Raw genomic sequence first — 22079 nt, forward strand, 5'->3', positions numbered from 1 at the left:
CAGTTTATCAGGCATCTTCATTCTTCACTCACACATGTTAAAATTCAAAATGCCAGAGGCTAGTCTCAGACTAGAAGGCTTTAAGCAGGAAAAATAGTTTTGCAATAAAATTAATTAATAATTGCCCTCCTGCAGAAAATATCAAAAGGATGATGGTGATAAAGCCAATCTTAAAAGCCCCATGAGGCACAGGGGACAGAAAGGACATTCCTAAAGAAGAGAAGGGCTCCGAAGAAATCATGCTGCACCAAATGTCTGTTGAATTAATAAACAATAAACCAGAATTACTGAATACAGGATGCTGTACTATTACCTAATGACTTTAGAGGCTTTTCTGCTTTCACCAGCTCTAAGATGTCCAAAATGTCTGGAGTCTCTCCCTCCAAAGACTGCAGCAGGTCAAACAGGCACTGAGCTGACACTCCTTTGCTGGTTCCATTGTTTGTAACATCCTGTTCCAACAAGAGACATTCATGTCATCCCAGCAGGAATGTTTATCTGGAGGTGTGGACAACCTTTGGTTCTGACAAAGGGTCCACATGGAGTTCAGGAACTCATTGCTTTCAACCAGTGAGCCTTGCCTGACTCAACAGACTGATGCTACTGCACACAGGTCTTTGCTGCCCTGTGAAGGACAAAGATAGGTGTGCTGACTTCAAATTAAGATCCCATTAACATGCCTAAAATGTTAGAACATCATTAATGAACATTTCAAAACACGACTAATCTAGTCTTAGACTTCACACGTACTAAAAACTTGGTATTAAGCCTTTAATTCCTATTGCTGGATTCTCAGAACAGATTTGCATTTAAAGAGTCATAAGCCATTATAACTCTTTAAGTGTTATGGATATATTTTCTGAAAAATAATTTTGTTAAGATTTTTTTCTTCTAAGAAGCTGAGAAGCCTCAGAAGAAAAGAAAAACAATAATGATCTGCTACTGTAGAATGCAACAGGTGCATCTTTGATTGGTCCATGTGAGTTGTTTCTACTTAATGACCAATCACAAGTCCAGCTGTGTTGAGACTCTGGTCAGTCACAAGATTTTATTATCATTCCATTCCTTTCTTTGCTAGCCTTCTGATGAAATCCTTTACTTCCGTTCTTTTAGTATAGTTTTAATCTATCATTATCTTCTAATCTATCATAAAATAATAAATCAGCCTTCTGAAACATGGACTCAAGATTCTCATCTCTTCCCTTGTCCTGAGACCCCTGCAAACACCACTCCATTTAAATAGCCATATAAGTCCTTTTATAATACATTTATCCATAGAAATTTAAAGTGAGACCACATTTACTGGCCTGGACACCAGCAGCCTGCCATCTCAGCACCCTGCTCCATCAAGTGATGCACAGAAGCGTGCAGAAATAAATCTGGACCTGGTTCTGCGCATCACTGAGTGCTCTCTGCCTGTGACCTCTGATGGGGGCTGGCTGCACTCACAGGCTTCCCCCGAGACAGGAGGGTGGCTGTGACTCACAGGGAACTCCAGGAGAGGGGCCACGCTGGCAAAGAGCTGCAGGATGAAGGGCTTGCGGTGCAGGACGTAGAACTGGCGGCACGCGAACTCGATGGCCTGGCGCAGCTGCGGGTTGCTCTCGTAGTCAGAGTACACCTGGGCACATGGAAAAGCACATGGAGGCTCTGCTCCAACTCTGCACCTCCTGAGCCCAGATTCAATCAATTACAGCACTGGCATTCCTGACAGGTTTGTCTAACACACTGTTAAGGATGGAGACTGGACCACCCCTCCCTGGCAATGCATTTCATGGTGTCTTAGGGTACAACATCTGCCTGGGGCTGTGTGTTCTATCACCATCCCTTAGAGGTGGGGCAGTTCTCTTCTGCTCATGGGGCAGTTTTCTTTATCTCTTCCACACCCATCCTCCCTCCAGGAGATCTCTGCTGTCCATGGGCCAGTGAGTGCCCCTGCATGGCTGATAAAATTCCATCATCCCACTGGGAGATGCTCTGCCCAGGGGAGGAGCCAAGCATTCCTACCTGGATACAAGCTGAGGTTTGGAACAGCACAGCAGCCTTTGCCCACTGCATTCCCAGAGGAGCAGCCTTCTTCTCCCCTGCATTCCCAGAGGAGCAGCTTTCTCCTCCCCTGCATTCCCAGAGGGAGCCCAGGCCCATCTCCAGCAGCCCTGGAGCTTCAGAGGAAAACTCCCCCCTTGTGCAGGATCCCTGCTCCAGCAGAACCACAGCTGGCACTGCAGGAGGGCTGAGCCACCATGGGATGGGACTGTGCCACCACCCTGACCCACAGGGGGTCAGAGCCTGTTCTGACTCTGGCAGTGTTGTTTTGTATTACTACATTTTTTACATTATTTTTTTTCTTCCCTAATAAAGAACTGTTATTCCTATTCCCACATCTTTGCCTGAGAGCCCCTTTTCATTGAAATTGCTTTTTTATCTCCCAGGAGTGGTATTTTAATAATTCAGCAGTTGACAATAATTGAGGGTGAGGATAGGAAAGAATTACAAACTAATTTCTCTCAATATGAAGTGATAATGAAGGGAGAATCCTCTGCAGGACTGAATGGTTACTGTTGACAACTTCAAATTATGTTTTTAGACTATTTTATTTCAAATCTCTTGTTTCTCATTAATAAACCCCTGCACTGCTTAGCTGGATCCAATTCATACTTACCTAATCATGGATATCAGACTTTCCAGCTACTACACAGCTTGTTTAGATAGCCAAAGTAGATCACTGCGTCTAATAATTGTTCTCTGTTAACTAAGTGAAAATGAACATGTATAGGGATTCTTCTTTTCTGTATCTGCATTAAAATATTAAATCTCTACTTAGATACTGCCTTTGAGCCCTACAGAAATAATCCTTTTTATGTTTAAAAGAAATATTTTTTATGTTTTATTTTCAGTAGCTGATTTTCAACAGGAAAAGAAAATCAGCTCACTTGATCATCTCTAATTGAAGAGAAACTCCACCTCTGACACTTCCAATATTTGTCATTACTCACAAGAAAAAACATGCAATTTTTCATAAATGTTTTAAGTTATTTTCATACTTAAAAAGTGAATATAATTTAGTTTTAATTAGCAAGTAGTAAATCCAGATATTTCAACTATTTCCCAAACTTCAGCCACCCCTGAAATAAAAACCACGGAGAAATGCCTAAGGGCCAAGAATGGCTCAGAAATTTCATATTTCTGTGTGGAAATACAGAGAAAGGAAAACAGACATTTATTTACTTAACACAATGTAGAACAGAAAATTTAGCAATTTGCTCAAGCAGGAAACAGAAAGCTAATTTGGGCCATCCCATTGTTGCCTTCTTGGGGAATCTAAAATCTCTTATGAGGACTCAGCAGATCGAAGTTTCCCTGTTGTCAATTCCATCATGGAATCACAGGATGGTTGTAAGGGACTTCAAAGCCCATCCAGTTCCACCCTGTGCCATGAGCAAGGACACTTTCCATTATCCCTGAATGCTCCAAGCCCTGTTCAAGCTGGCCTTGAACACTCTCAGGGATGGGGCAGCCACAGCTTCTCTGGGCAACCTTTGCCAGGCTCACGGGGAAGAACTCACGGGAAGTTCTTCTCACGGCAAGAATTCCCTGCCAAGGTGTGACCTGCAGCTGCTCCCTGTCAGCAGGACATGGCAGCATTCCCTGGGATTGCCCCTGGGCACGGCTCACCTGCAGCATGCTGGGCAGCACCCACTGGTAGCCGCTGAGGGAGAAGAGGTGGTTGAAGTGCACGGCCGTGTTGATGACGGTGGCAGCGTACTGCCTGAGCAGGGCGCTGTCCTCGGGGTGCAGGATCAGGGCACCGTTGAACACGTTCAGGAACAGCATGATCTCATCCCCCCACGGGAACTCGCTGGGCATGCCAAGGAACATCTCTTCCAGCAGCTTAATCCACAAGCTTTTCTGAAGGGTGTCTAGACCAAAGAGCTCTTTGCCGGCTGCAGGGGAGAAGAGCAATCAGCAGCAGTCAGCTCTGTCCACCACAGCCAGCCTCACCTCACTGCAAAGAACCATCCCACAACCATCACCACAACCCCATGACCATCCTTCTGCCTTTTAAAAGTTATTTCCCCCACCCTGTGTTTCTTTAAGTGCCCACAGAACTTGAGCAAACCTTGACTGAAAGCATCAATATGAAGATGAAGAATGATAAATATCGCACGGTTCATTAATCTGCTGGTTGGACACTCTTCTCTTAAAATGTGGAAGATTTGAGCTTGCATGTGCATCATTTGCCCCACACAGAGGCTGTGCAGATTTATGCTCAGGTTTTATGTCCCAGGTGACTCACACACTACAGGAAACTGATGCAGAGTTACAATAATGCTTCTGAAATCAAGTGCCTTTAGCGCTGGTAAAGAACTTGCCAATGCTTACCACTGTGCAACAATGGCCTGTTTAACCTATTTAGCATCAGGCTGGAAAACCTGCTTTACATCCAGAGCAAAGTTTCTGTGTGGACTGTTTCTTTATCCCTGCTGCAGAATTTGCTCAGTCTTCCTTGGATGTCAATTGTTTCCTCAAAGTAGATGGCAAAGAACTTTGAGAAATTATTTTTAGGTAGTCTCACACATAATTTTAATAGTCAATTAAAACTTATTCTCATTTGGGTCCAAAGCAAGTAGCCTTGCCTGGAGAATTCTAACACTGAAGCCTTTTCTGCTGCTGTGCTTACAAACCAGCAACTTTTTATTGGTTTCCTCAGGAAGAGATTCATCAGCTTCCAGAAAAGCTGCAAGCCTGTGTGTTAGTAAGGCAAATGAAGCACTCACTGTGGTGCCTTAAGGGCTGGAACAGAGGCTAGACAGAGTTCAGAGGAATAAAGAGGGCATTTGTTGAAGAGCCTTCAAAGGCCACATCCTGGCAGTACCAGAGCCACAGTCATGGCTCTGCCCAGATGGCTCCAAGATGGAAGCAAAAGAGAGCTTGGTCACAAGATCTCACATTTTTATAAGGTTTTGTCCATTAGCATAATGGAGTTAATTGTCCAATTACAGCTCCAGCCCATGAAGTCCCATGCCTCTTGTTTTTCTCTCTTCAGTCCATGTTGTTTATGCTCTTGGGCCTGAGATTTGTATCAGTTGTCCTTGAGAAGGAATTGTTTTGTCTCCCTACTCTGTGAAGTGAGCTTACCAACCCTTAATATGAAGCCCAGACCCACACACTAAAGCCATACAGAATCTGAAAAATATAAAATCTAAACCCTGAGGCATCAGCTGAACTCTGTGTGCCTTGTCCAGCCCTCCAGGAGAGCAGCCCTCCAGGGGCTCGTACCTCGGGGGTCACTGAAGAGCGAGAACTCGGCGTCGATGGCGCTGCGGGGGAAGGAGGGCAGGCGCAGCAGATCCTCCTGCAGCATGGACACGTGGGACTGCTTGTGGGCTGGAGGGATCTTCTGCGTCAGCGAGATCAGGAACAGCACCCGCCCCACCTCCTCCAGCTTGCGGGTGAACACCTGGCAGGGAAACAGAGACAAAGATCTACGTCAGCCCAATCCAGAAACCTTTAAAATGTCCGTGCACTTCAGCAAGTTCAGTTCTAGGGCTTGCTCTTGACAAGGTTTCTGCTGTTGAGATGACTCCAAGGTGTTAGAAAGTCTTTTTTCCCAGCCTCAAGACTGAGGAAGACGACAGGATTCTTTGGCTCTCGTTCTCAAGGTTGTTTATTTTTTTTTTTAATCTATAACATTTTTTCCCTGACCTGCCAAGGTCTGTCTGGCAAGTCAGGTTGAGGCACCCTGACCACCCTCAGTGGTCAGTGTGTTATCTTATTATACTAAAAACTACGTGTATTTGATTTACAATAATTTTTAAATACTTATTACTTATGTTAGACAGTTTGTCTCTACTCTAAATTAATCTAGAAGTGCTACTATCACTTAGAAGATGGAGGCTAAAAAGAAATAGGAAGAACGATAGGACACGCCAAAATTCTTCTATTTTGCTTTTTGAATCTTCATTCTAAAACTCCAAAATTCTACTTTTCTACTTTGTGATAAATTCACTATTATTTTATTCAAACTCTTGTGGTTTGTAACTCTTTCTACAAAGTTGGTAATTGTTTCTATTGGTTAAAGTCAAAGGCACAGGTGGTTTTGACTCTGTGCTTAGGTTTTTGAGCTCTCTGTTAGGTTTTCAAGTCCTCCAGGGCAGCTAGACGAATTTCTTGGGTTCTGATAGCTCTGATCCAAAGGATGCTGCACTCATGGCTCAGAGGATCATTGTGAAATTCACAGGGCTGGTGTTGCACCCTCCTGCTGGAATTTGTGTGCCACAGTTCTCCAGCCCAGGTCTCCAAGGTGGATTGTGTTTGTAAAAATGGATCTAACATTTTCAGTCTTCTGGAGGACCCCAAGTGGTTATGGAACAATTTCCAACTTTGCCATGGGTTTTTCTGTAGATTAATGTAAGCCCCAAGGTGGTCAGAGAAACCAAACCCAAGCTGAGAGCCACATGTTTGTATTTCCTCTCTTCAAGGCCCTAGATTAAAGTCAACAAGAAGTTGGAATTGCTATCTACTTTCTGGGATAAGACATCTGGCCATAGAAAGTATATTTATAATTGCAAAAGAAAAGTACTCAATAAAACAAAGCAAGTATTTCTCCAAGTAAAAAAGTACTTTTTTTGCTCCTCAGTGGTGGTTGCTACACTGTTGCTTTATTTCGGAAGCTGGATGTTTTTCAGCAACATCTTGCATGAATACAGAGAAGCTAGCAAATGTGTGATACAAGTTTTTACCTTAGAAATATTTTGGGCTCTGAGTGCTCTAAATATAAAAATGTGGAAAGCAAAATAATGCCCTGACAAAAATGTGAAGCCCATTATAAGCATTTTTGGATCATGTAGAGTGTATTAAACTCATTTATTTGTGGGACACCTCCTAGAACCAGAGTAATTTCTGTCAGGGAAGCAACCAAGTTGATCCCAAGTAATTTCAGATTTCTATTGACTTTCTACTGACAGATGCAGCACATGAAATATTGTCCTATTCTGTGCCACACACATATGAGATGGCATTGACTTTCTTTTCCAGTATTTTAGCTGCTAGTAGCTCTTAAGCAGCATTATAACTGCCTTTTATAACCACACATGATGGTATTTTCCTATTCTCAGTAAGAACACAATTACAATGGCTGATTTTTGGCTACAAAAACACAACTGTTAATACTAAATGCATAATATTTAAGCACATTCCTGCACATCCTTTTTTAAATTTTCTGTAAAATGATCCACCTAAAAGGAAACTGGCTGGACAGAGCTGGGGAGGGGGGAATTCACATCACACTCTAATCTTCCTTAATAATGTACAGAATATGTGGCCTCAAGGCAGATTTCACCCGGACTGCTACTTCTCCAGAAAAGCTTTTGATCTGCGTGCAGCATGAGGAAAAGCCTTTAAAAGGGGGAAAAAAATATTTTCAGGGTTTGTTTCTGGTTAGAGGTATGAGTTACCTGTTTCTGAATGAGCTCTTGACCCTTTTCTGGATGCATCTGCACCAGGTTGAGCTGGGGAGAAACTGACCTCCGGAAAGGATAAATATCACGGACATAGGTCTGCCAAGAAAGGGAAAAAAGTGTATTTTAAACAAATGTAATCACTATGGCATCACTCAACAGAATGGAAAAAAGGGCCCTTTAGCCCTTCCTGAAGGGAAGGCTTTCAGACAGTGTCAGGCATCATGAAAGAGCACAAACAGAAGAGAAATCTGATCTGTTCTAACAGAACTAGACATTCTTGTCTTCTGCCTCTCCCTCTTCTCTCAAATTCCAATCTTTTGCCACACACAGCTAAAGATGTGATGCTCAGAGGACAGAACTCTATTTATAGCCTGTTTTTTCTCCTTTAGATAACCCTGATATTTAAAAAGAAGCAAGATGAAAAGTCACACAAACTTGATCTTTGCCTCACCTTGTTGTAATGAATGAGATTCCAACGCTTATCCATTAAAAAATAATGAGAAGACTGAGTTTCAGGTATGTTAAAAAACTCCAAACACTCCTGAAAAGAAAGAAATCAAAATATCCTGTTACTTTTTAGTTGTTTGGTACAAATACCACAACATCCAAAAGAAGAATATCCATCTAATAATTTATAAAGGTACAAACATGCATGCCTCCATCAGACTGGCACACTGTTGGGGCTTTAATTATTTATTTCCTTTTATAATCATTAAAGTATGTTTGTGATAATCAAAGCATGCTGACCTCACAATCCTGAAGACTGGTGTTAATTATCTTGATGTCTTGATATCACACATATTTGTCTGACTGGATGAGCCATATTGGCCTGGGTATTTATCAAGATTTAGTGATAGGTGTGTCCTGGGTTCTCTCCCAAATTTGCTCTGAACCAGGACAAGGTGGTATGCAGAGACACAGAAGTTCTGGCACTTCCAAACACTGAGATGTGATTCCCAGTAAAATTTAACACACTCAGTCAAACTGAAGCCTTTACAAATCTGTTTCCTATGTGGCTCAATTAAAACCACTCAGGAAATTTTTGGCAGAAAGCGACTGCATAGCTCCTGGCTACCAAAATATTGTTGTGGCTACCAAGCCATCATTTTCACTCTGATCTTGATCAATTTCTCGTCTCTAGTGCTGATAAACCCAAACATTTAAATGATTTGTATATTTATCAAAAACATGCAGCAAATAGCAAGCTGCAGTGTCTCCAAATGTAGTTGCATTTGTGAGGTTTGGGATTTCTGTGAGTTCAGAGCATCTCTAATATCCTTAAATGTGGGATCCTGTTTATTGCAACCAAGCTCCCCTCCCAGGGAGACAGACATCTCTGTGAGCAGAATTTCCCTCCCTGACCCTGGGACAGGATGATCAGGCAGAACGGATTGCTGGCATGCAGGTATGGGAGGTAAATTTAAGTTTGTCCAGCTCAAACACTGTCTCCTACCTTCAGCAGAGCCTCAAACTGTGTGTCCTCGTGGACTGGTAACTGTGTTGGGATGTCACACTCATTCTGTCCATGCACAACGAGGGTTTTTGTGCCTGGAGGAAGAAAAGTTGTTGCATTCTCCCTGGTTTCTTTAATTAACTCAATTTTAGGAGTCTGCCCATGGAGGAAGATTGGTACTTGAAATTCATTCCTGGACAGGCAGACTAAGCCAGTCCTGTCTAGAACCATTAAGGAGTGTTAACATATTCTCCCACTTCCACAGTTTAATGAGAAATTGAGCTGTTCCTAAAAGTATGAGCTGACTTTAGCAGCAACTGTCAACTCTGAGGAAGAAGCATGTAAAAGGTCAAACCTGTTTATCAGCAAGATATCTCGAGCCTGGATGATCGAGTTTTACAATGATGCTGCTCCAGCCTTTTACAGCCCAACTGGCACAAAGCTCTGGGTTGAAATACTGTTCTAATTCACTTTCTGTCTGCTTCTTTTAGAGCTCCTAAAGTGGTTTTCTGAATCTCAAGGAATCAGCAGTAGAATTTACTGACTGAATACTCAACTGAAGGAAAACTGCCTTAAAATATGCAGCCATTTGTAGAAGTTTTTTTTCTGATCCAGATCTGATGTATCTTATTTTTGGTAAACTGGGCCATAAAGTGAAGTAAATTTAAAGACTTATTTCTTATACCTGGCATTGAAGCCGTCACCAGCAGCTTCACTTCACACTGTTCCTTCTTCATGGTCTGTTTGAGATCCTTGAAGAAGAGTCCTTCAACATAACCCACCACTTCCCAAAGGAAGGTGAGAGTGGCAGAAATGGCATCCATGCCCCATTCACACGGAGTCCGTACAAAATACATGATCAAACCCACCTGCAAGGAATGAGAAAGAGGAATATCAGGTTGTACACACTCTTTTAACTGTGCAGAGCATTGAACACAGAATATTCTGTAACACAGAATAACAGTATTGTTCTACCTTTCTTCATTCAGAGGGATAAACTCATTAAACTTTCATCTTGAAATTTTATATGCATTAAAGAACAATCTGCCTGTACTATTCTTCCTTTTTCTAGAGATCATGAGGACTGGGGGCAAAATGTACTCCTGCCTTAAGCACCACTGCAGATGAGGAGAAGTGAGAATGTCTGCAGTTAGAGATTTCCTGTTCTTTATGCTCTGAAATGCTGCCAAGTAGACAACTCACAAACTTCAGAGGGCTCCCTGGAGAAGCATACATCTTGTCTGCAACACCTCCTAACTACATTTGTCCACAGTCTTGAAAGAAGTTGCTAGATCTGCTCCAAGAGGACTGTCTATCAGCAAAGCACTTTCTGAACCCAAATTAAGTAAAATAATTAAAATTTTTTGGTGCTGGGACCCTTCTAATTGTCTTCAACTCATTGGCCAAGGTTCAGTTCAGAAATCCATGACAGGCTGCTTAGGGATTTAATGAAAACAGAAAGGTTCCTTTTCCTCTCCCCAGAAGGCCAGAAAGGCTGGTGGAAGCCTGGTGGCTTGCACGCACAAGCAGGAGCAAGTATGAGCTATATAAGAAAAACTGAGTGCATTTATTGCACACATGAAGGCAAAGGAGAGATTCTGGGCTGCACAGTGGGCCCACAAGCTACTCACCAAGTAGTTAAAGAGGATATGAGACGTCTGGGCAGGGAAGTCTCCAATGTTCAACAAAAGCTTCCTCAGCATATACATCAGCTCATCCTGGAAGAAAAGCAAAAGTTTTTTTCTTCCCATCATGCCTATGCCATGTTCCCTAAACAGCTGCTCAAAGCTTGGCTGGGAGCAAAAGCTCTGCTTAGAGCTGATAAATCAACTGTGTCCTGTTTACATCAGGGGACAAAGACTGAGGCCAAATGATGGCATGCTGCATTATAACAGCAAATGTTCTCTCTCCAGTGGTGTCCCTGGAGTGCTCCCCAGCCCTGAGGAGCTGTGTCCCTGTCCCTGGGGAGGGGCAGCTGTGTCCCTGTCCCTGGGGAGGGGCAGCTGTGTCCCTGTCCCTGGGGAGGGTACCTGGCGATTGCTGATGGTGAGCTTCTCCAGGAAGTGCCGCAGAACTGTAGAGGGATCCTCAATCAAGCAGTTCCACAGGACCTGCTGGGCAACAGCACTGACTGGGAGAGAGAAAGGAGACCAGGTCAGAACTGTCTCTTGGAAGAGCCATGAACTGCTATACTTAAAAAAACCTCCCTAGTCCTCTTCCTTACTCTGCCATATTTTATACTGAACACCCAAGACACCATTTGATGCACTGGAATTCCTGGTAACCAGTGCAGTGATCCCAGAAATAATAATCACAGGTTATTTGAACCTTCCCTAACCACTGGTGATATGACATGAAGCACTTCACAACTGTTAAGGAATGATAACGAAATAATTGATTGGATTCATAACTTGAGATGGAAAAAAACCCCAGCAACTGAGAGAAATAAATTCATGTACTTGTTTTGTTCATGCAAATAAGTTCAATTTCATGGTGATTCATAGAATGATTTGATCTGGTGTTGGTGAACAGTATTAGATAGTCAGAGGGGAATTGTGTTCATGATCAACTCCCTCAAGTGCAATTAATTGCAATTTTCTGAAGGTCAACAACAACATAGAATTACTCGTTATTTTGTTTTCAGTACTCAGCTCCTGATCACAAAATCACACATACGTTGTTTAGAGGGCTGGCTACATACAGCTAAAACTGAATACAAAATGTAACAGGAAGTTAAATCCACAACTAGCTGACATGATGAGTGAGAGATGAACAAAGCAGAATAGCCCACCAAGCCCACCAGGTATTACCACTTTCAATAAAACAAATACAAGGAAATATACTATTAATTTACGAAGACTATAACATAGGCCATGACCAAAATGTTCAGGCTGTGTAAAGGTGACATTCTGCTTGTGATTGGAACACAAAAATATAAGTGGGCATAGATCTCCAGAGGTCTCCAGTCCAAGCCCTGCTTGGAGCAGGGCTGTCATGTACACTGGGTATATTAACCACAGCTATGACTAGCCAGGGTTTGATAACCCCTGTGCATGGAGAATCAACAGAAATTATGCACTTGGTGATTAACTTCCTTCATAATTTCTAAACTGAACTTCCCAAGCTGTAAACTCTAAGTCAGCGTTCTTCTAACTCTCTGTTTCCTTTGAATCACAGCAAACAAGCCCAGCTCCTAGAGTTCCTCCTCAAAGAACACTTGTGTTAGGCCTCTTACCATCCTTGTATCCCCTCACCAAAATTTTTCAGCTTCTCAATATTTCTTTTGGGCCTCTTACCATCCTTGTATCCCCTCACTAGATTTTTTTCAGCTTCTCAATATTTCTTTTTAATTAGGGGCTTTGTTAGGGTTCCGAAGGGGCAAAATCCTCTCAATGCCAAACACAAATTATGCAGAAAATAAAAACGAAAAACCCTACAAAGATACATTTCTATTGCAAATCTACATTCAAAGTTTTGACACTGGTTCTGCCATCCTTGAGCAACAATGCCTTGAAGTTTAATGGAGGTCAATACCAGCTACTCCATCCTCCCGGACTTCTCCATCTTCCATCAGGTGGACAATGGGGAGCACTGCAGCACAGATGCACGCTGGAAACACAGCCTGGGGTGGCTGGGGCACGTGGTGGTTTGGGGTGTGCTCTGTGGTGTGTTCTTCATCTGGAGCAGTGAGAGGAAGAGGAGTCAGGGAATACACTGTGCTACTATCTAGACAAACATTTTTGTTAGTGCCTGTACATGCAGAACAAAGATCAGAACACATTGCAAGCATGACAGGTTTGCAGCTATTTCAAAGTACAAATGAAGCCTCCAGCCAATTTCTTGATCAAGAATTTTCACTGTAAATACATAATTTTTCAATTTACATTTCTTTTCTTGTAGGCAACCCAGTTCTTTTTGCTAAAATCTCTTTCTTTTCAGCTGGAGTGCTCCCTGTAGCACTACTCTCCAAGCAGAACATGAGAGGCAAGAGGCAGCAGGGGTAAATAAAATAATGAAGGGCAGTAACTTTTTATAAAGGAGCTCAAGCTTGGGAATATATTTGGCAAAAAGGAACACCAGAGCTTTATGGGTCAACAGGAAAGGCTTCCAGTGAATGAATCCTAGGAGGGAATGCTGCAAAGTGAAGTCACCCACCTTCTGCACTGACTGCTGAGCGCACCGACCACACGGAGCCACGGCGGAAGGAATAATTCCTGTGGGAGGTGCTGGAGGTGCAGGACGGGCTCACAGACAGGCGGCGGGAGGCCAGGTTGGCAACTTCTTCTACTGACAAACAGAACAGGAAATGTCAATCCAGATCCAGCCAGCAGGCTCCAAGGAAGCTTTTGAAGGACAGCAATTGCAACCCAATCAGAACGCTGAAAAATTGTCAGGTAATTGTGTAGAATACACAACTTAAAAGCTGTCAAGATCAGCCAGAGAGGTTTTTTGCTCATGCTTTGGGAAACAGCAGAACATTGGTGCATAAGAATGTTCAGTGCTCTGGTGCATCACATTTTAATAGAGAAAACCATGAAAAATCCCTGGAAAAAGCCCCTGGGAAAAAGTCCAATAAATCCCAGAAAAAAAACTCTGGAAAAATCCTGGAAAAACCTCTGGAAAAAACACAGGAAAAAAATCCTGGAAAAACCCTTGGGAAAACCTTGGAATAACCCCAGGAAAACCTCTGGAAAATCCCTGGGAAAAACCCTATAAACCCCAGAAAAAAACTCTGGAAAAATCCTGGAAAACCTCTGAAAAAATCCTGGGAAAACCTCTGGAAGAACACAGGAAAAAACCCTGGAAAAGCCCCTGGAAAAACCTATTCATCCACTCCCTGTTAGCCGTCATTGTTGCTGGTGCTCAGTTTTTCTTAAAAATTAGGATTTCTGCTTGCAGATTACCCAGTGTATGCTTAGATCTCACCTACTCTCTACTCACCTAATGGCACACACTTTGGAATGCCTTTAAGGAAGTTTTTGTGCTCTGTTAGCCTGGGCCAGTAAAACTCCTCACCCACAGACTAAGCTTATTGCTACTTATGTCATGTTTGGCTGACTCAAAGTTTGGTACGGAGCTTGATCTGGTCTCCTGGGTTCCCCCAGTATTCACCACAAAGGTAGAAAACCCCAGAGGCAATTCAGTATATCCCAAGTTTCTTAGGACAGATACAGCTAAAGAGCAATTCCTCCCACACTTTAATTACTAAAGAATTGAAGTTAGGAAAGATGGATTTCATTCCTACTGTTGCATATTCTCTTGTGTTAAATCCTGCAAGAAACTGGGAGCTTTGAGATGTAAAATGCTGCCGAGTTCCACTGAAGTTGGGGCAGATGGGGTCAGTCTCTTTATCACCCAGTAAGAACTCAATATATCCAAGGTTTTGTCCCTTTTTTGGTACTAATTTTCAATACACTTTTTCTCAATGACTTGGACTCGTCAACAAATGGACGTTGTTGGGACCTTCCTAACACTAAAAATCAGTTTTCCTGGACATCACTGCTCTAAGCAGTGCTCTATAATTTTCAAACACACTTTTTCTCAATGACTTGGACTCTTCAACAACTGGATGTGGTTGAGACCTTCCCTAACACTAAAAATAAATTTTCCTGGACGTCGCTGCCCTGAGCAGCGCTCTGTGTTTGTGGGAAATGCTCTCAGGTTGCTGGAATGCAGTCCCTGGTCCCAGAGCACACCTTCCTCTTCCTGCTCAGAGCTTGGTGTACAGGATGGCTCGTAGCAGGCCTCCTGAGTGATGGGGATGGCAGTGATGAGGCTGGCTTCCCTGCCCAGGCGCTTCTTCTCTTCCTCCTGCTGCAGGTTCTTCAGGATATGCTCTGCTCGCTGGTGGGAACGGGACACAGCTCGGGCAGAAAAGGACTTCTGTTGGGAGCAAGAGAGAAGAAACACAGCCTGAAGCTGTTAGGTAAGGTGCACACAGATTTTCTGATAAAGGCTTAACCTCAGTGAGGTTCAGCAGCTCAGTTTCTAAATATAAATCAGACTGGTGCCAGCTAAACAGAGATTCACCAGGAGAATTATTGGAAATAAACCTACAATGAGATTTGGTGCAAACTCATCCCAGGAGACACCACAGGAACCAGTGCAGACTAAATTGTCTCTCAGGCAGTTCTAGTGAAAAAATCTTCTCTTGGAGAGAGAGCAGCTGTGTGCTTCTAAGATCTAAGTCAGTGTCTCTTACAGGGATATGAGGTGCAGTGCAGTACCTCAGTGAACAAACAGAAAAGCTTGATGCCCATGTAGAAAATTCTGTGTCCTACACTGACTATACTAGATTTTTTCCCAACAATCTCAGAGTTAATCCACATCTTTTGGCTTAATTTACCCCACACCTCTACAGAGAGGAATCGGAGCTTACTCTCAGGATGTCTGCTTACCGACTGATCTTCATTGATAGGGTCCTGCACACTCCCACTGCACTGAGGGACCCAGGGAGGGTCAAACATTGGCACAGATGGCATCCCCAGCACAGGAGAAGGCAGAGTGAAGTTTATACTTGGAGGAGGAATCTAAACAAAACCATGAAAGACATCTTGTTACAGCAAACTATTGTCAGTATTGTTAATTGAACGTGAACACAAGAACCCAAGGCATAAATTAACTCTGCCAATTTTTCCCACCTCTGTATCTCACTGCACTGTAGCACCATGTATGACACTCATCTTCTCTCATATTTCCTGACCTGAGCTCCCATTTTATTCTTCCTATTTTATACAGGACTTCTCCATATCACCTCCCCCACCAGTGAGACTTATACAATAATTTTTTTTTTCCCTAAAAACAGAGTTTCAGGAAATTTCATGGCAGTCTGTCATTAAACATCTATCCCATGAGGCGAGCTGTAAATACCATCATTAACCTTCATTTGTCTTATCTACCTTGAAGATCTGCTGTGCTCCCTCTTCCATCCTTGGCCACACTTGATATCTGAACCTCCAGAGCGTGTGAAATTTAAGGATGGCATTCAGTCTTTGCACTGTTTCTGGGTGATGGAATTCGGACATCAGCATGTCAGAAACAGCCTCTGGCACTTTCACAGCACACAGCAGGAACATGGCAGCTGCAGGGAGAGAACAGCTGATCACCTGTGTTTCTCAATAATATATTTATTTTGCAAAGAAAATCTGCAGGTGTAAAAACCCACACCAAAAGAAACCCCACAAATAGGATCACCAATGTACCAGGCCTAGAGAAAACTGTGTTACTTTATGAAACCAAGCATGTGTGATTCTACCTTTTGGAGGCACACAGCATTACAGTTGAAGCTTGCAAATTCTTCTGGAAAACCTGCTTTTTAAAATAGAGTCCCCCTTTGATATTCTCAGCCATGACTTGTTCAAAATAAGAACATCTCTTGAAGTAAAGGGACTACTTGAGTTTGGCTTTCAAAGGTTCCACTTCCAAGTGATTTCTGTGTTGATTAATCAAGGCTGATTTAATAGAAACTCTGCCTTTAGCAGAAGCTCTGGAACAGGAGACAGAGCTCCAGTAGAAGTCACCTGGATATTTTCATGCACAAACCAGTTTTTATTTCAGTGGGCTCCATGCAATGATCCCAATCTGTCTCCAAGAGAAAACAGAGCGAGACAAAGAACCAAGCAAAGCAGCATGATGGCAGCTGAGGCAGGACACTTCTCCTACCACAGAAAAGTTTATCTGGCCTTTCCACCACCTGGTGCACATCTCTGGAGAGCCTTCCCCACCTCCATGAAGAATTGAGGTGACTCAGGCCAGACAAAGGTCAAGCAGTGAGTTATCCCTGGTGCCACAAATGAAACTCCAAATAAACAACTGAGTGTAAAACCAGGTGGGAGGAAATAAGCTACAAATTCCTGAGAGACAGCTTTACAATCTATAAAAGCTACACAAAATTCTACAGAGACAGAAGTCTCCTACACACTCCCTGAAATGTACAGGGGATATTCTCCATCTTCTCCTGAAGGTCAGATGTGACTCCACAGACACTTTCCCTGGGAATTGAGAGGAAAGATTCCATGTGTACCCCATCACCAGTACATTGGATTTTAAGCTGTACTGTTTCTTTGCTAGCTGTAACATAGGTACCTCTGTTGTGCACTGTGTGTTCTCTACTAGTAGCTCTTTTTGTTTTATTCCTGTGTAGCAAATAGTCTGTTTAAAAGCTTATGTATGTTAATTTTGTGTCTATTAAATAAATAATTTATTCTATAATGAACCAAATCAGCCATTATTAAAGAATTTGAGAGTGAGAATGGGTTTCGGGGTGCTGGCCACCCCAACAAAGCTACTGCCTGCTGCCAGAGGCCTGGGCAAAAGGCAGGGACTTATCTAAGCTCCCATCTCTATTTATAATAGTTGCTTCAATGGATCATATTTGAATATAAAGAGACATTAATTAAAGTACAGACCGATGGAGGCCAGTGAATGCAGATGGTGTCAGAGGGGCACTGCAGGAGGCAGAAGCAGAGGGATTCCTGTTGCTCTGGGAGCTCAGTGGTGTCAGAGAATCCATGGCTTCCTTGACCAGCAGCTCCCTGCAGAGCACTGAAGATAATCTCTCTAGATTTGGTGGCTGCTCCTCCACAGTAGCAAGAAGACATTTGCCAATGTTTTCTTCAATGCTTATTCAGCAGGTGCCAGGCCCCAGAGCAGTGTTTGTGGGAGGACAGGACAACAAGGTTTAGTCTCTGACTGCCTGGGCTCCTGGTGCTGCTCAAAACCTGTGGGGACCTTCAGAGAGTTCCTTCTGCTCTGTGATCTCCTCAGACTATAACAAGTCTTAGTAGGACACATGTGAAAGGGTGAGTTCATTCTGAGGCAACCAAGAACAGAAACAGAGCCTTGGGAGAGGTCAGCAGATGGTGCTGCAGTACATGAACAAGGCATTCTTTTTATCCACCTTCTGTTTTTTTCTTTTTATCCAGTTTCTGTATAGCAGCACTGGCTTTGACCTCAATGAATGCAATTTATGTTTGGGCTGTATTCACCTTCTTCTAAAAAAAGCTACTACAAACCCTCAAATGGATTTTAGTCCTCCCTTCAAGAAAGGGAGAAGAAGGAAGATGTATTTCAGAGGCTGCTTTGGAGCAGCAGCCAGATAGCACTCCTCATCCCATTCCCTGTAGCCCATGCAGATTTTTTATTAGAATCACAGAATCATTAAGGTTGAAAAGGACCTCTAAGATCATATAGTTTAAAAAGTATCCAAAATTATTCCTTTAGAAAGGGACTTGAAGCAGAGAAAGGAGTACTGCATCAGGCAGATTATTTCTTCATCTGAATCCATTAAATAAATATCCTATATATCATATAGGCCCCTCATTCTTCCTGCTGTCCTAACAGCATCTGTTACACATAAATATCTCACTTCAGGGACCAAAATTGTGCATTTAAGTGCTGTGTTCTAGGTAATTGTACATCATGCTTTACAGTAGCATTAATACTTTGAATTGCTAAGGAAATATTTCTTCTGACATATCCTGTTTATTTTTTCACAGCTGGTCATTAGGTCAGTCATCTTTTGGCCAAGGGATAAACTCTGAACCTAGATAATTTCCATGGGAGAAGATCCAAGCTCAAAGCAGAAAAATTCTTATTACTACTTTGCAACAACATACATGATGGTAATAAATTTCATGCCAGGTGCAAAATTTCAAAGTCCTGCTTTCACAAGTGTATGATGTCCTAATCATCTGTCTTAAAGATGCCTCTCAACTATGTGTCATCAGCAATCATCTGTGTACTTTAAAACCAAGTGGAAATGGAAAATTTTAGATATTTAGTACAATAACAGTACTTAATGAGCAATGCTGCTGTCTCCAAGCAACATGGGAATTTTCCATACAGCTTGACAGGAGCTATGACAGTTTCATTCCCTGTGTCACTTTTGGTATGAGCTCTCAATTGGTACTAATACTTTAGGTTTTAGCTTTTATATTTTTCAGATTCTGTGCTGCTTTAGTGTGTGAGCTCCATGTTAGGGGATGGTGAGCTCTCTTCACAGAGTATTGAGACAAAACAATTCCTGCTCTAGCTGGGGACTAAGGACAGCTGATACAGATTTCAGGCCCAAGAGTATAAACAATGTGGACTGAAGAGAGAAAAACAAGAAGGGTGGGACTTCATGGGCTAAAGCTATAACTGGACAATTAACTCCAATATGCAAATGGACCAGAACTTATAAAAGTGAGAGACCCCATGACCGAGTGTCTATTTTGTGACCATTTGGGTTCATCTTGGGTGCAGCCCTGGCTGGGCTCTTGTGCTGCCCAAGGTGGATCCATTGAGGCCTTTAAATAAATCCCTACTTTATTCTTTATTTCCATCTAACCTCTGTTCCAGGTGAGCCTTCTCAAGGCATCAGTACTAACATTTCCATGAGGCAACATACAGAATGCTTCAGTAGACTCTGGACAGCCTGAATCACAGTGTTTCCTCTGCCTACAAACCCAATTGAACACAAATACTAATTTTAATATTCTCCAAACATCCACCACATGCAGGGCCCCAGAGAGAGTGCCCTCCTGATCCTTCTGACCACCTCTTTTCCACAGAGCACACAAAGGTCTATGAAAACCAAGAAACGTGTGGTGCCATTCAGGTTCCTCCACTACAGAACTGCCAAGTGCCGTGAGTTGTGCAGCCACAGCAGCCACCCTGAGTGTGTGGCTGTCTCACCTGCTGCCCCAGCCATGTGCTCGTCCACGCTGAGCAGGAGCTCCCAGGCTGCTGGCTGGATGTCCCCGTACATCTCCTCGGTGAGGATGGGAGCCGCCTTGATCAGCAGCGACAGAGGGGCAGGGGACAGGCTCATCACCTGCAACAAACCAAGCCATGCCTCAAGCTATCCACAGGGGAGAACACACTCAGTGATTTTACTCTGGTTTTGGTCTGCAAATTACCCACCAATAACTTCTAAGTTCAACTATTTCAGAAAATGCTCCATAGAAGGGATGTGGCCTTCAGCTTATACTAAAAGGACAGTGTTTCCACATTAGAGTTTTTTGCTTGTCCCTCACATCGTCAAAACACCAAAAACAAGGACAGAAGGAAAGCCAAACTCTCCCAAAGTGGTGCACAACCAGCAATACAGGTCCATTAAACTCTCACTAAGAACAGGCTGTTGCTTCTTCAGGAACTTTGAACAAGTAAGAAGAAAGAAAACAAATACTGTAAACTGACAGGCTGCAGTTAAACATACCTGTGAATTCTTTAGTTTTTTTAATCCTCAGCTCTGGTGCATATGGCACTATGGAAAGCCAGAGATGCAGATTGTGATTTAATGGTAAATATTTAAAGGATTCTTTGACCATGTTTCCTTAAGAAGTTTAAATTTAGTATTACTCAGACTGGGAAAAGATGTAGAGCTGAACTGATTGATATTCAGGAACAGCTCTTCACATGGGCTTAGAGATCCATATTTATTTTCCCTCTTGTTGCATTTTAACATGGCACCTATATATCTGCCTCACTAACTAGCATATGGTCTAATCAATACCTGGTTCCTGATGTATTTTAGCATTCCAGAGTCCTTCTTCCCTTCCAAGTTGATATCGATCACTCTCTTTTTAAGAGAAGGAGTTCTCAAGCATGACTTGTCTGAACACTGGCAGGAAATAAAAACAAAGTGGAATTCACTTTTATATTGCTCAAAATGTGGAAAAGGAGATTATGTACAAGAGGAATTTCCATATACTAGAAACCATCTGGTACCAGAGCTGTAGCCCAAAGCCTTCTTCTTTGCTGGCAACAGGCCTAGTATCAGTGGGACAACACATTTCATCCAATTTTCTTCTATTTTTAACAATGCCTTTCCCAATAAAATCTTAAGGCAGAAGTCAGTAAACCAAATGAACAATTTGAATGTTCTCTGTGTAAACTTCACTGGTGGCACACCCATGTATTTAGTTAAGTAGGTTATAGGCAAAAAGTCTAAAGATTCCCTCTAAAAAATTACCAATGGAAGTGTTCAGTGTACAGAATGATTCCTCTCACGGAATCATAGAATTACTGATGTGGGAAAAGACCTCTAAAATCATTGAGTCAAACCAGTAATCTAATGCTGCCAAGTCCACCACTAAATCATGTCCCCAAGTGCCACATCCTTGCTTTTTTTTAAGTCCTCCAGGGATGGTGACTCCACTGCCTCACTGGGCAGCCTGTGCCAGGGCTGGACAAACCAATCAGAGAAGAAATTTTTTGCTAATATTCGATCTAAACCTTCCCTGGTGTAACTCAAATGGCCCTGAGCCATTTCCTCTCAGTCTTGTCCCTTGTTTCCTTGGAGCAAAGCTCAACATCCACCTGGCTGAACCCTCCTGTCAGTTTTGGAGACTGAGGAAGTCCCCTTGAGCCTCCTTTTCTCCAGGCTGAGCTCCCCCAACTCTCTCAGCTACTCCTGGCGCTCCTGCCCCTTCCTCCTCTCTATTCCCTTCTCTGGACACACTTCCATGTCCTTCTTGGACTATGAGAAAAGCAAAGATTGTCAATTGCTCTCTGGAAGTGAGGTCTGTGCAAACACCCTGCACGTGTCTGTAGGAGACCTCACTGCCTCTCAAATTCTTTTTTCCTGCTGTTTCTTAAATGCTTTGATGGTTTGATGTATGATGAAATGCCTATCTCTGTCGTGCAATTCAAAGCTAGAGATGAAACAAGCCAAAGAAATGCACAGTTCTTTTGCTGCCTTTCATGAAACACACCAGCTACTCATCTCTTGCCTGCCTTCTGCAGAGGAAATGACTGCTTCTCTTTCTAAACAACTTGTGCTTTTGTGTGCTAGAGGAAAAATGTGGGGTTTACAGTTTTCAGGATAGCAGAAACATTAGATTCTGATTCACCTGCTCTGTGCTTTATTCCATGAAAACGTCTCTCAATTTCCTAACTTGACAGGAAACAAACAATCTCCTGGTTGGTGAAAAAAGCATAATTAATTTTTCCCCTTCATATGCCACTGCCAGCCTCTTTACCCAGCTGAAAGCTTCATGACAGTTCCATGAACACTTTTGTTTTCAGTGTTACTGCCAAGCAGTTGAATGGCTCTGCCATTACAATTATTCAGGATAACTGTAGTCTGCCTGCTGTGGTTTAACTGTTGACACAATTCAGTTGGTGTCTGGGTGAGCACTTTCCTGAAAGCAGAAATGTATTTCCACTGAAGTTAAAAG

At 42.8% G+C, this 22079-nt stretch overlaps 1 protein-coding gene across 3 annotated transcripts in view; it reads right to left on the minus strand.

Moving 5' to 3' along the window:
- The window catches only part of UNC80 (unc-80 homolog, NALCN channel complex subunit), a 122879-nt gene that overhangs the window by 35752 nt on the left and 65048 nt on the right, over positions 1–22079 (minus strand). For all 3 annotated transcript variants that reach the window (XM_058809303.1, XM_058809301.1, XM_058809302.1), the window contains 17 exons: positions 20414–20521; positions 19594–19732; positions 15816–15997; positions 15315–15446; positions 14613–14799; positions 13072–13203; positions 12451–12594; positions 10947–11047; positions 10548–10634; positions 9602–9785; positions 8917–9011; positions 7915–8004; positions 7458–7559; positions 5281–5461; positions 3676–3944; positions 1487–1621; positions 314–452 (listed from right to left, as the gene is read on the minus strand). In XM_058809303.1, coding sequence (XP_058665286.1) covers positions 314–452; positions 1487–1621; positions 3676–3944; positions 5281–5461; positions 7458–7559; positions 7915–8004; positions 8917–9011; positions 9602–9785; positions 10548–10634; positions 10947–11047; positions 12451–12594; positions 13072–13203; positions 14613–14799; positions 15315–15446; positions 15816–15997; positions 19594–19732; positions 20414–20521 — 2407 coding nt within the window. The remainder of the gene's footprint in view (positions 1–313; positions 453–1486; positions 1622–3675; positions 3945–5280; positions 5462–7457; positions 7560–7914; positions 8005–8916; positions 9012–9601; positions 9786–10547; positions 10635–10946; positions 11048–12450; positions 12595–13071; positions 13204–14612; positions 14800–15314; positions 15447–15815; positions 15998–19593; positions 19733–20413; positions 20522–22079) is intronic.

This window comes from Ammospiza caudacuta, chromosome 8 (assembly GCF_027887145.1).
Source record: "Ammospiza caudacuta isolate bAmmCau1 chromosome 8, bAmmCau1.pri, whole genome shotgun sequence".
Lineage (NCBI taxonomy): Eukaryota > Metazoa > Chordata > Aves > Passeriformes > Passerellidae > Ammospiza > Ammospiza caudacuta.